Source organism: Plasmodium inui (genome assembly GCF_000524495.1).
Source record: "Plasmodium inui San Antonio 1 unplaced genomic scaffold supercont1.30, whole genome shotgun sequence".
NCBI lineage: Eukaryota > Apicomplexa > Aconoidasida > Haemosporida > Plasmodiidae > Plasmodium > Plasmodium inui.
In genome coordinates this window covers 196,109-208,523 of record NW_008481864.1, presented here as the reverse complement: position 1 = coordinate 208,523, position 12,415 = coordinate 196,109, and the positions used below count along the sequence as shown (strand labels likewise).

At 45.2% G+C, this 12,415-nt stretch overlaps 4 protein-coding genes across 4 annotated transcripts in view; 3 read left to right on the top strand and 1 right to left on the bottom strand.

Moving 5' to 3' along the window:
* Positions 1 to 3,880: 3,880 nt before the first annotated feature.
* C922_04851 (hypothetical protein) lies at positions 3,881 to 4,684 on the top strand (the record flags this gene model as incomplete). The annotated part of the gene is made up of 3 exons (XM_008820425.1): positions 3,881 to 3,970; positions 4,148 to 4,267; positions 4,557 to 4,684. Coding segments are annotated over 3 exons (338 nt in total), but the record flags the coding sequence as incomplete, so codon positions are not given.
* Positions 4,685 to 5,627: 943 nt separating this feature from the next.
* C922_04850 (hypothetical protein) lies at positions 5,628 to 5,840 on the top strand (the record flags this gene model as incomplete). The annotated part of the gene is made up of 1 exon (XM_008820424.1): positions 5,628 to 5,840. One exon carries the CDS (start codon positions 5,628 to 5,630, stop codon positions 5,838 to 5,840), a length of 213 nt encoding a protein of 70 aa, XP_008818646.1.
* Positions 5,841 to 6,700: 860 nt separating this feature from the next.
* C922_04849 (hypothetical protein) lies at positions 6,701 to 8,698 on the top strand (the record flags this gene model as incomplete). The annotated part of the gene is made up of 2 exons (XM_008820423.1): positions 6,701 to 8,070; positions 8,482 to 8,698. The coding sequence occupies 2 exons, from the start codon at positions 6,701 to 6,703 to the stop codon at positions 8,696 to 8,698; spliced, it is 1,587 nt and encodes a 528-aa protein (XP_008818645.1).
* A 3,385-nt stretch (positions 8,699 to 12,083) lies between these two features.
* The window catches only part of C922_04848 (hypothetical protein), a gene marked incomplete at both ends in the record, with an annotated part of 3,626 nt that continues 3,294 nt past the window's right edge, over positions 12,084 to 12,415 (bottom strand). The window contains one exon of the mRNA XM_008820422.1: positions 12,084 to 12,286. Coding sequence (XP_008818644.1) covers positions 12,084 to 12,286 — 203 coding nt within the window. The remainder of the gene's footprint in view (positions 12,287 to 12,415) is intronic.

The following is a 12,415-nucleotide window of genomic DNA, read 5'->3' as shown; positions in this document are numbered from 1 at the left end:
ATATATTCTATAATGTCTTAATAGATTTATGTAACTGCTTCTGTTTTAGTTAAGACTTTTGCCTTTGTGGAAATTCTTTAAGAAATATTCTTTACTACCTATTTAAAGAGTTTGAGAACTACTACGATGTATTTGGAAGTGAATTAAAGCGCTTCAAGGTATCTTAAGACAGTTCATCCTAAGATAACCAATCCAACCTAAGTTATATATATAAGACCCTCGTCGAGGAAGTAATAACCATCTTGTAAGTATAATTATCTCTCCCCAAGGAATTAGATTAAGATACTATGGGTTTTCTCACTGAATCCAATTCTACTCTAACTCATGAATGCTCAACTGAGTATGAAAGGAAAACAACCAAACAATCTGGAAACCATCGACTCCAAAAAGAAACCTCCCCTGGCCTTAAATAGAGGAGATTCCTTATTCGCTCCTGCTTAGTTAAAATTCTCGTTGTCGCTTCTTATATGTTTCTACTAGAAGGATATATGAGCTAAAAATCTCTTAAAGGAGTAATCACGAGCCTCTCAAAATTACTTATTTTGTTCTTACTCTGTATCAGGTCTACCTTATTTTTCGATGTTTATTTGAAAAAAGGAGTCTATGGGTATAAGATATCAATAACCTCCTTATAAGTCATGTCTAACGGACCTGTCAAACAACAATGTTTTAACAATCTTGTCCAACATGCTGCACCCCCAAAGGAGACATCATCCAAAAAGAAAACTAACGGAGAATTTCCCTCCGGATGACTGCAGTTGACTATCTAACAACAAAAGGGTCAGATGGAAAACTAAATTCAAAAAATTCTAAATCTAATCATGGTGATTTATCAGGAATTGATAGAATCCCATGAAGTCTGTAATTTATGGACCTGCTTATAACAACAACTTGACCATAGGATGATCAAGCCCTGTTTAATATTAAGGCCCTTTCCTATCTCAAACAAAAAACCGGGAAGGGCAGAGGATGCCCTCAAGAAGGAAGAAACTTCCGGATCATTGTTTCTAACTATTCAAAACTCCAATAACAAAAAATCGGCAGAACAGTATGCCACTATACAATTCATGTTTTCAGGACTCATTCTCACTCTATAATTACTTAAAAGAAATCCTTCTTTAGGAAATCATAGTATTGAGAGATTTTCAAAGGAACAATCTTGTTCCTTTTATGTTTTCTTTAAAAAAAGCATAACTAATGGAATGAATAAGTGTTTATCCATTAATGAAAACTGTCTAAAACGTATCTTTAATTCTCTTTAGCCCCAAACCCAAAACGAGTTACAGATCTCCCGTCCTATTGTATATTTAGCTACCGACCTTATTTCTCCCCCCTAAGAAAAATATCGAAAAAGGGAAAGGAAGGGTTACCAGATGAATAACCCCCAATCCGAAGCAGGATTTTCGCCTTTATGTTGACTAAGATGAATGACTAATGTCAAAGAGAAAGGTAATATTTTAGCAAGAACACTTACGTTAGGAATCTCCAGGATGGATAAAGCCAATAAACCCCCCTCCCAAATTCCTCCCCAAATCAAAAACAAGCCGTCCCCTTCAACAAGCGTTAAAAACCAATGAAAAGGCGATGAAGTAGACAAAACAAGCGACTGACTTAACTCCTAAGACTAAAACTATATATAATATTTCTAAAGACGGAGATCGAGATGAGTATGAAAACGAGCAAATTGGTTTAATCATTTCTACCAAGCCGAAAACTCTCTTTAAAGGGATGAGAGCAAAAAATCCTTCAAAGTCCTCTTCGTCACAAATAGGAAAACTGACAAATCTATTTCTCCCACAATAAGCCTTATAGAGGGGCAACCATTGAATCCTGGAATCTGGAAATGGTCACACCCTCTCTGAAATATAGAAAACTTTCTCCCTCCTCCCAAGCCTTAGAATCTATCTACTACAAAAAGAATATTTTCTCTCTGTGTGAGTAATTCTAAAGGAGCAACAACAGACAATCATAATCGACAACTCCCAATCTGGTGTTAGTAGCCGATCACTATATAATAAACGAAACCTAAAAATGAACTATAAGAATCACAAAACCTAGTTGAAGCATAAGAGACAGAAAATAAAAAAAAAGTCCCCAAGAAGGAATAATAAATAGGGGTTAATATCTCACTTAACCTGAGACGCCAAAACGAATTATGTCTTTCAACGAAGTCAACCTAAATTAAGATGATCATTTTCTTTTCTCTGGTCTTATGAGTCGCGAAATCAACCTCACAACTTCCCACAAGGATAATCAAAACAATGCATTTAACTAGATTCAAAGGACACCTCGCAAAACCCGAAATTAGGACTCGTAATGGTAAAACTGCTCCCAGGGAACCATCTCCTGCAGCATATATTTTCCCATGGATCGCAAAGATCTCTCGTAAATCAAGCGGAAGGGAAAGAATCTGCCTATGATCCAGAGGAACGCCTAAATCGGAGCCAAAGGGACACGCCACACGACCACAGCAGGAGGCGTAAAACGAATAACCACTCCAATCATACTAAGAGTCCATAAACCAACACTGACTAATACAGGGAAATCCCCAGAAGACATAAGCAAAGGAACCACCAGACACTTATGAATGAAGGCCGACTGGATCATAAGAAGGAAAACCAACATAAGAGGTCATAGGCAGAGCAAGGGGCCCCAGCCCAGTAAGTTGGACTCTCTCCCACGTGATAACAGAATCCAAGGAGACAAGACGCCCCTGCGACTTTAAATGAGAGAAGACAAAGAGGATGGAAAAAAATCCCAGCCAAAAAAAAACAGCGACCTGACAAAAAGATACCCAAGTCATCATCTAAAAAAAACACTAAAATTTAGTCCAGTATCGAAGGAGAGTGCGAGGACACAAGTCAACTATCTCACCTGACCAAACAGCACTCAAGATGAAATGATGAGCTAAAAGGGCAAGAATATTGAGCCAAACAGGAAAGTTCCAACCAACCCCCCCCCCCAACAGGTAAATCAAACATCAAATTACATCACAACAGCAGCAGTTTAAGAACAAAGGAACCTCCCTTTAGACAAACCCTAGAAAAAACAGGGAGAAAATATATCTCTAGCTTAACATACCTAAACTGTCAACGACCCAAAGCAGCATGACTAAGAGAAATGAAATAACTAATAAAGATTCTGAGAGATCTATAAGAAAGCAATAGCATATTCCTCCTCAATGCCAATCAAACTGGATCTCGCAACTACCAAAATCCATCCCAAACCCGCCACAACCGCAAGCTCTTTAGCCTTCACCCAACAGCCAGATCGAGATTGACTCCAGACCATAACAGCGAAAACTAAGAAGGTGAAGGTTAAGCAGTTGGAAGACATAGATTAGGAGCTTCAAGCTGCCTCAAAGTCTTAAAGAGGTCAATAGCAGGAGGAACCTTTGGAGGAACAATAAAGGAGTTAACATAAATCAGCTCAATAAGCAAACGACTCCACCCAAGAACCTCTAACTACAGGGCCAGGATTCGGAGGAGCAGAGAGAGCATCTCACAAGGGACTTCTGACTTAAGGCTATGAAGGGGCAGCCGACGTGAGAGTATCCACATCAAAGAAATCAAAGAAAGGAATTCAAGGAATAAAAATCCACAAGAAACAGAAGACTTCTCCCCAGTAGAATACCCAAGAATCCTCCAAAAACCCAAAGGCTTTATAAAAGTAGCCACAGCTGACCAAGTCCACTAAAAAGATGATACATTCCTTCCTAGCACTTAGATAAGCAGCATCCAAATCTCTCCATCCCTGCCCAACACGAGGAAAAGCTTCTAACGCAGATCACCCGCCCAAATGAAAGAGACCAGTACCTTCTCCTCCACAACAGGCGTCAAAAGAGCCAATGGGAATCATTAGCACTCCCACTCCCCATCAGAAACCACGTATATAGATGGAAAGATGTCAGGACAGAAGACCAACTGGTTCCAGAAATCCCCAAGCAATCGAAATATCAGATTACAAATCAGTTAGGTCAAGAGGAGGGAGAACCCATAACCCCCGGAACACAACCCTCTCTCCCGAAAAGGATGTGAGAAGACAGTCTTCCAGCATTACGTGGAAGGACATTAAGGAGGTCATAGAGACAGACGCGAAAACAGATAAGATATGAATCATTAACAACCCAGCATTTCTGACGAGCCAGCAAGGACTAGTAAATCAACCCAAGTCCTGTCAAGCCGTCAATATCAAATCGTAGGAAGTCACTGCGACAACCTGAGAACTCGATTAAGCCGCCCCCCAGATGAAGATCTAGGCATTCAGGGTAACATTTGACTAAAGCAACTTGATTCCTTCAATTAAATACCTTCGAGGAGAAACTGCAAGTCAGGCCAAAGAGACAACATCAGGAAGGAAAATATTCTGCATAAATCAATCACCGTGGGAAGAAAGGCTACAGGGAGAAGGAAGAGTAAATTCTGACGGACCCGACAGCAAAACAGCCCCAATCGATCCCGACATCAGGAAGTCACACCTCGGCTAGGGGATATGGAAGCAGGGTGGATAGGCCAGAGACGCTTTGCTATGCAGACCTACCTTTATGACCCGATCAGAAGCCGAGGAATTGAATCACAAGTCGGACCCAGGTCCTAACAACATCCACGAGGACGACAAACAACCCTTCCTGGAAGATCACAGGTACGCGAAGACCGAGGCAAGACTAGGGAGTCGCCCGGACTAAATGTAGTCTGATGTAAAGAAACAGACCACCCTCCCAAAAAAAACAAATCATCAGGGCCGGAATGGCTACTAACCCGGAGGAGAACAGATTCGGAACGTGAAGCACCCAAAACCCCCTAACAGGACGAACGGGGCAGATGAGCCCTAGGGCGTAAAGGTACGGTGAAGGCGAGTCAATAGTTTCTCATCCTTGAACAAGAAAACCCAAGGATAGACGAGGTTCGACCGTGAGGGACCAAACCTTAAGGAAGGGAGGTAGGGCAACCGTAACTGAGCACAAGCCAAAGTTACCGGAAACTCTAGGAAAGAGCTGTGGACTACAGGCAAGGGACTGGCGGGACAGAATAAAGGGAAAAGGATAGAACATAAAATTCGACAGATCCGAAGGAGGAAGGTGGATCGGATCTTCATCGTGATATAGACAAAGGCAAGTCCAGGACCCACCAGAAATCGACTACGACAAGAGGAGCAATAAGTGATTCTCCCCGAAGGAGGCGAAGGATCAATAAGTGTTTGAAGAACCGACAACAGCAATACAAACAGCCAAGGACTAAGCAAAAGTAACAAAAGCAACATTCATAAAATCAAGCCACTATCGCCTAAAAGAAGACCCGAGGAGGCAGTAGGACTCGACAGCCAAGGGAGGCGACGGATCTAAGGACGGGTAAAAACCACAAGGGGCAGAAGCAGAGGCAGAAGCCAGGAGGAAACTGTGACCAGGGCCGTAGAAGGGGGAAAGGGTTGCCCTCCCCCAAAAGCAGGTTAAAGGCAGGATCTTCAAGAAATCGGAGATATTATGGTAAAGAGATAAGGAGTCTCACAACTAAGGGTCCAGGAGGGCGTAGATTGGCAGGATGTGAGGGGGCCCGGAAACGATTTTGAAGAGGCAAGCATCGCAGAGAGGACAAGAGTCAAGAGAGGGGAGCGAGACATAAGAAGACTTGATGAGGAAGATCCAAAGGGACATCAGAGTCAATCGAAGACGAGAGGGAAAGCACGAAGCTCCTCCAACCGAAGAAATAGGGTTAGGAGGCCCCCCCCAGAAATCTAAAGACAGTAGAGGAGCAGGTCTAAAGAGGGCTCAAGGATCGGGCCCAAGGAAACCAACGGGCATCGAGCCCCAGAACCCCAGATCGAACTATCAGGCAAGAGAATAGCGACGGGGATGTAATCGTAAGAAGAGGTTACTGTCTAGATACAAGGACTGCAGGAGGGACCAAATCCGTGGCAAACAGGAAGAAACGCGTCCACACCTCCCCAGCTCTAGAAACAGGGCAACAGGGCAAGATATAGATCAAATAGGGATAGAGATGGAAGGGTAAAGCAACAAATTCATCTTCGCAGGAGTGAAAAGGATAATCACGGGACGCCTAGAAGAGGAGACAAACCTGACGGAGGGAGCAAGGAGCGTCCCCTGAGCTGAGGAGCGACAGAAACTCAGGAGGAGGCAGGCACAGAGGAATCTGAACTAGTCAAGTGCATGGTGTAAGGTACTTTCCGCGGGCTGAGAAGGAGAAGCTAGGGAAAAGCGAAGGCATTGGCTAAAAGGCATAATGTCCCGACACCAATCGAGAAAAGAGGAGTCATAGGAAGATCGTAGAAACCGGCTAAAACAATCAAAGCCGGAGCTAGCGACCCACGCGCCACGTATTTATTAGAAAACCCAAAACAATGAAGGTTTTCGTGAGGAGCTGCATCAGGTAAGAAGGGCAGGAGGCGACAACCAAGGGTGAGGCGGCCCGAGATCTGGTGGAGAGAGAGGAGAGAATCGTGGAGCGAGACAGGAGTAATTCATCCAAAAGGCATTTCGAACATCCAAGCCAACAGGGAAGTCAGGGGCTGGTCAAGGGGGAAGAAGAGACCGAAGGAGCGAAGACAGAGGAAGGGAGAACGGATTCCCATATTGAAGGTAGAAAAAAGGAACCCGGATGAGGTATGGAGGCCGAAGACTCTTCGAGGCCACTCATCAGGATTGAACGAGCCGGAAGAGGAACAGAGCTTACCGATATAAAGAAGGATGAACGACACCCTAGCGTGGGACTGGACTCCCAGGCCCTCGAGAGCTGCGACCCAGGGGTCCTGTAACCCAAACGAGGAGAGATTCTGCTTTCAGATCAATAAAGGACAACGGACAAACCAAAGGATCGAAGCAGGGGTGCGTCAATGGATGACCACCCAGTTAAAGGGCGGAGAGAGTTATCACCATCAAAAGGCAAGGTATGAGAGCGGTACGAAGATACAGTCCAAGGGTACCAGCGTATTGGAGTGGGAGGACCTGATAGATAGCGTAGTACATTGGTGTCTTAGAAGAAGTCAAGACAAGAAGAATGATAATAGCGAGGAGAAGCTTCTAGGACTTGCAGAGTCGAGACTATGGCAAAGTCTGATGGGAGCGAGGGGTCCGATCCGGTGTGCTGCTTCAGCAGATTGCCAGAAGATGTTATATCTGATTGGTTGCGTGTTATCGTGGTTTTTGGAAGGGAACAGGAACATCTTAAAACAAGCCGGCAGGGGATGGGACCCATGTAAAAGGCTGAGGAGTCAGGTAGAGAATAGTGTGAAAACCATATCAAGGGGTGAAGATAATTGGACCGTTACCATCAAAAAGTCAGCCGAGTGTGATGTGGATGGACACTTTAAGGATTGTGGCTCGCAACTCGTGAGTTTAGTTTTGAGTGTAGCAGCAGCAGTAAAGAGTCTTTGTCCGGGGTGTCCATATCAGGTACTCGATGAATTCTTTGGGAATGCGTTCAGGTTAGGACCAGGCCAGAGTCTTTATTGTGAAGCCAAGCAGGGAGTATATAATAGATGTAGAGTGGGAAATTCAAGACAGGGGGAGGAGCTCGTATTATTTTCTTATGACGATCAGAACACCAAGGAACCCAAACCCCAAGCTCAACCCCAACTCGGACTGAACAAGGACGCCGCCTTAAACGAGTTAACCAGCGCCCCCTCCCCCTCCTCCCGAGCGGTGCCGACGGTAGTGCAGCAAAAGCAAGAGGTGCAGGCACCTTCCTCCCAGGCAGCAGTTGAATCCCCAGCAGGAAACGACAGAACGGAGGAAGGGTCAGATGGCGACTTCAGCCTACAACAAACTCCCGAGATCCCCAGCGAGAAAAGCATAGACGGAACGAACATGAACTCCTTGTCTGAGGACACCGGAGGAATTGGAGTCTTAGGCGGAACTGGAGAGAGTCAGGTCAGCGAAAGCTTGGATTCTGAAACTCATTCCATCGGATCAAACATCCAACAGACGGAGGAGGAGCTGACGGTGAAAGACAGTCCCAACACAAATCAAATAGAGGAATTCTCAGAGACGGAACAGAAAGGGGTGGGGAAAATTCTGGGAATAGTCATCGGAGTGAGTTTAATGTTCGTGACTTCGGGGTATGGACTTTATCGTATATATGGCAGACGAAGTAAGAGACCAATAGCCAGACCAGAGCACTCATCAGAAGGCAGGGTAGGATATCATTCAATGATCCCGTAGGGGGCCTCTCAACCCCCTTTAAACTACACGGACGAGATTGGGACCATGAAGCAAAGGGGAAGATTACATGAAGTAGTCAATTACTAATAGGAGTGAGAGGTGAAGCAACGAGGAGAAATCGTCCAGCTCAACCATAACAGGCCCAAGGCCCCGCGAGTATACGAGATAAGAAGTCACCAGTAAAGTCAAACGCCCCCCCGCCGCCTTACTTTCCGTAATAGTGTAGCATCCAACGGCAGTGTCTATTAGGCCTTAGGGGAAGCGGCAGAAGAGTTCCTTGAAATTCAAGAGCGTAAAATAACCAACAGAAGCCTAGGAACTCTAGGGCGGGCGTACCAGGATCGTCTCAATGGCGGGGCAGAAGATGAACCAGAAGCGTCAGGGTTCCTGAGGCATCAGGAAAGGGTTCTAAGGACAATGAGAAGCAGTAGAGAGGAGGGCAGGAGTGCATCCCCACCCACTAGTCAGGGAGATCCTATCCTAGGCTTCCGAGAAGCGGCTCCAAGGTCAGGGGGGGAGGCATGATTTCTATGGCCGATATGTTGAACAGAACGAACAGGCCAAGGGATAAAAAGCTTCCAGACAAGAAGGGGGTTGTGAACCTCAAGACCAAGTTCTTAAGGATGAGACCAAAGCAGTTGCTAGCGATTCCCAAACAACGAAACACGAAACGGCATAGGAAGGGGATGAGGCGTACAGCCATCTCGTGGGGTTTCTAAAGTAACCTCCATTCCAAAAGGAGTCAGGAAAGTGGGTAAAGAGACAGCCTCGACTCCATAAAGCCAGAATTCTCGTCCATTCCTGGGTGGGCTTCTTCCCCGCCGATCAAGGACTAATAAGAGGCGGAACATGACAGGAGGAATCACATCCAGTTGAGGGGATTAGTTACAATGGGCATGAGAGTTTAGAGGATATTTGTTATTAACTAAGAATGTGACCCCTCCCACTCCCCCGTTATTTGCCCAAGCCACGGGCTGAGAACCATAAAGGCATAAGGTAATAGGTTAGACGTACCGTTAGGGAGCTTGGATTCTTCCGGGGAAGATTGAGCCCCCAAGGACCCGAACACAACCAACACCAGGGCATTTGCTGGAGATGGTGGACCATGGCGCTTCGGAGGGAGAGTTACGGTTCAGGGGTTAAGGGTTAGAGTTTAGGTTTAGCTTTTAGGTTTAGGGTTCAGGGGTCAAGGTTCAGGTTCAGTGTTGGGGCCTCTAGGTTTTAGGGTTTAGGGTTCAGGGTTTAGGGGCCAGGTTTAGGTTCAGGGTTCAGGGTCTAGGTTCCAGGTTTAGGTTCAGGGTTCAGGGTTCAGGTTTAGGGTTTCAGAGTTTAGGGGGTTAGGTCTAGTGTCTAGAGTTCAAGTCTAGGGGTTTGGAGGTAGCTTTAGGATTCAAGGTTCAGAGATCAGTTGTCATGCATCATTGGTCAGGGTTTAGGGTTCAGGGTTGGTTTAGGGTTTCTGCTTATGTTTCATGGCTTGGTCTCCGGGTTCAGGGTTTAGGCTTAGCGTTTAGTTGTTAGGCTCAGGTGTCAGGTGTCATGCCTCAGGGTGTAGGGTCCAGTTTCCATCTTTAGGTGTAGGTTTTCGGTTTTTGGTTCAGGGTTCACGTTCTTCCCTTAGGTTTATGGTTTAGGGCTTAGGGTCTAATTCTTACGGTTCAGGGGTTAGGGTTTAGGGTTCAGGGTCCAGGTTTAGGTTTAGGCTTCGACATTTTAGGGATCACGGGTTAGTTTTATTGCTCAGGGGTTAGGGTTCAGCTTTAGGTTTCAGGGGTGAGGGTGTAGGTTGAGTTTTGACCATCCAGGGGTTACGGTTATGTTGTTAGTTTTCGGGGTTTATTGTTCATGGTTCAGGGTTTATGGTCCAGGGCTCAGTGTTTCTGGGTCAGGGCTTAGGATTTACGTTTTATTTCTCAGTCTTTACGTGTTATCGTCCATGGCATTGCGTTCAGGGGTGAGGCTGTAGGGATCAGCGATTATGTTTATCGTTCATGGGGTAGGGGTACGGTCAGGTCGAAGGATCAGGCTGTACGGTTTAGCTTTTATGGTTTAGGCGTCAGTTTCTAGGTCCTAGGGTTTATCGGTTAGGCGTTAGGGATTCCTGACCAGCCCTGGCCTTGAATGCTCAGGGGGTACTGTCTCGAAATAGTTTCTAGGAGTCATGGACTATTCTTCAGGTGGTAGGGGGGGTTTCCAGTTGTTATTTTTAAGCTCTAGGGATTATTTCTGAGTGTCACTCTCTATGTGCTACTGGTTAGGTTTCATGTTTATGTCTCAGGGTTTCTGCTTCATCTGTTAGTCTTCGGAATTCAACAGGGCTCTGCTTGACTTCATCGTTGACGGGATCATGGTTTAGGGATTAGTTCTCATTGCTCGTTCTTCACTTTTCACGAGTTATTGGTTACTGATGATTGTTTTATCTTTCTGGTTCCAGGTTCTAAGATTCACATTTCAGGGGGTATTTCCTAGTGGTTACGGTCCAGGATTGGGAGAAGTTCCTCCCCTCCTATATTGCTTGGATTTTGGGGGAGGTGATATCTGTGACGTCGGTTGGCCGTAGGTTTCGGGGTCAGTCCTTAATGCTCATCCCAGTTGGGATTTTGGGGTCCCTCTTGCTTTTTAGGATTGTGGATTGTCGGGTTACTCTTAGGAATTATGTAGTGGTTTTTGATTCATCCTCTGTATCTCTCCTTTTGGCTAAAGTGTATTTTGGTTGGTCTCAACCCGGATGGCCGCTTGGTTCTTTGGGAGTTCTGTGCCTAATCTTTATCTTTGGCAACTCAAAAATCTAGCCGTAAGGGCTACATCCAGGGGTGCGTCACCAGTTGTTACTGTGGCGCCGTCAGGGATCTAGACTCTATAGACCCTTCGCTAGGGTTTTGTCGTTTCCTGCTATCGATTATTTTCTGCTCCTTATTGTTCATCTGTTTTGATTTGGAGTTTTGGGGGGGGTTTCTTTTTGCTCAGTGGGGAGTTAGGCTTGGTTGAGGTTGTAGGAGGGTGGGTCCTGCCTTAGTTTCTTGAGTTTGCTGTCATGTGCTACCTGTCCGTTCTAGTTTGTGCTTCTTTATTCTTCCTGTCTATTGATCAAGGAGGTGCACTTTGGGTCCTAGATCTTGTCTCGGCTTTAGCTGTTAGCTCTTATTTTTTAGGGATCTGGTTAAAGGCTCCATTGTTTAGGGATCATTTTCTTGCATTTATTGTCTAGTGGGCATGGAGGAAGCCTTAGTTTTTGGCAGGTTGAGTTCAGGGACTTGGTGTCTTCCTCTATTCTTTCAGATTCGTTTTTGGTGATGAGATTTCATAGGCCGCTTGGCCTTGGTCCTATTGGGGAGTGGGTAAAGTCTCTGACCTGCAGTTTAGAGTTGGCCCTCTATTATTTAGTCGGTATGGTTCAGTGCTAGTTTGTATTTTGTAGTTGTGACCATGATTCTTCTCTTTTGGTCCTTCCTTGTTGTTAATGTACCGTTCCTCCCCTAATATCTACGCGTCACCATTTAGTATACACGTGGTAAGCCTCCGTGTCCATACTTTGCTTCCTAGGCTTTGTCTCGTGCGTTTTTTTCGTCGGCTCTTGGCTCCTTTTAGTGGTTGTCATAATTCTTCTGCTTAAGGCTCCCGTGCCCACTTGGCTGCTCTACTTCTAGATTTGGTCCCCTACGGTTCCTTTATCTGCTTTTATGCCCTAATTTTTTTCTACTTGGGCTTTTATAACGTGGTTGGTGTAGTTTTGTTTAGCTCTCTCACTTGACTCACTTTCGTGTGTAGGTGGTATATGTAACCCCTTTTATTTCTCAGTTTTTAGCTGTCAGACCCTATGGCTTAGTGCATATAGCTCTGTCTCATATTTAGCCTATCTTAGCTCATTTCTTGTTGCCTTTCATCCAAGACGGACTCTCGGATTTGTCCTTTAATTGTAGTATGGTCTAGATATTCTTCCTGGCTTCGATCCGTAATTTTCCTTTTTCAACTCCTTTTCCTCCGTCCTCACCCTCTGAATGTGATCCTGACGACTGAATTGATCCTGGCTAATGCCTGTCGGGTTGGCTCTGACAGATTTCATCATGTGTTCTCTTCCTGTAGGCCTTAGGATTAGGGGTTGGTTGTGGGATTCTTATTGGGTCTTGATGAATCTTTAGGGAGTGATGATAACCGATCTTACGTATCAAAATGAATTCGCCTTTATAATTCTTTGATTTTAGCTTTTACTAAAAAATAACTATCAATACAGTAAGTGAGGAA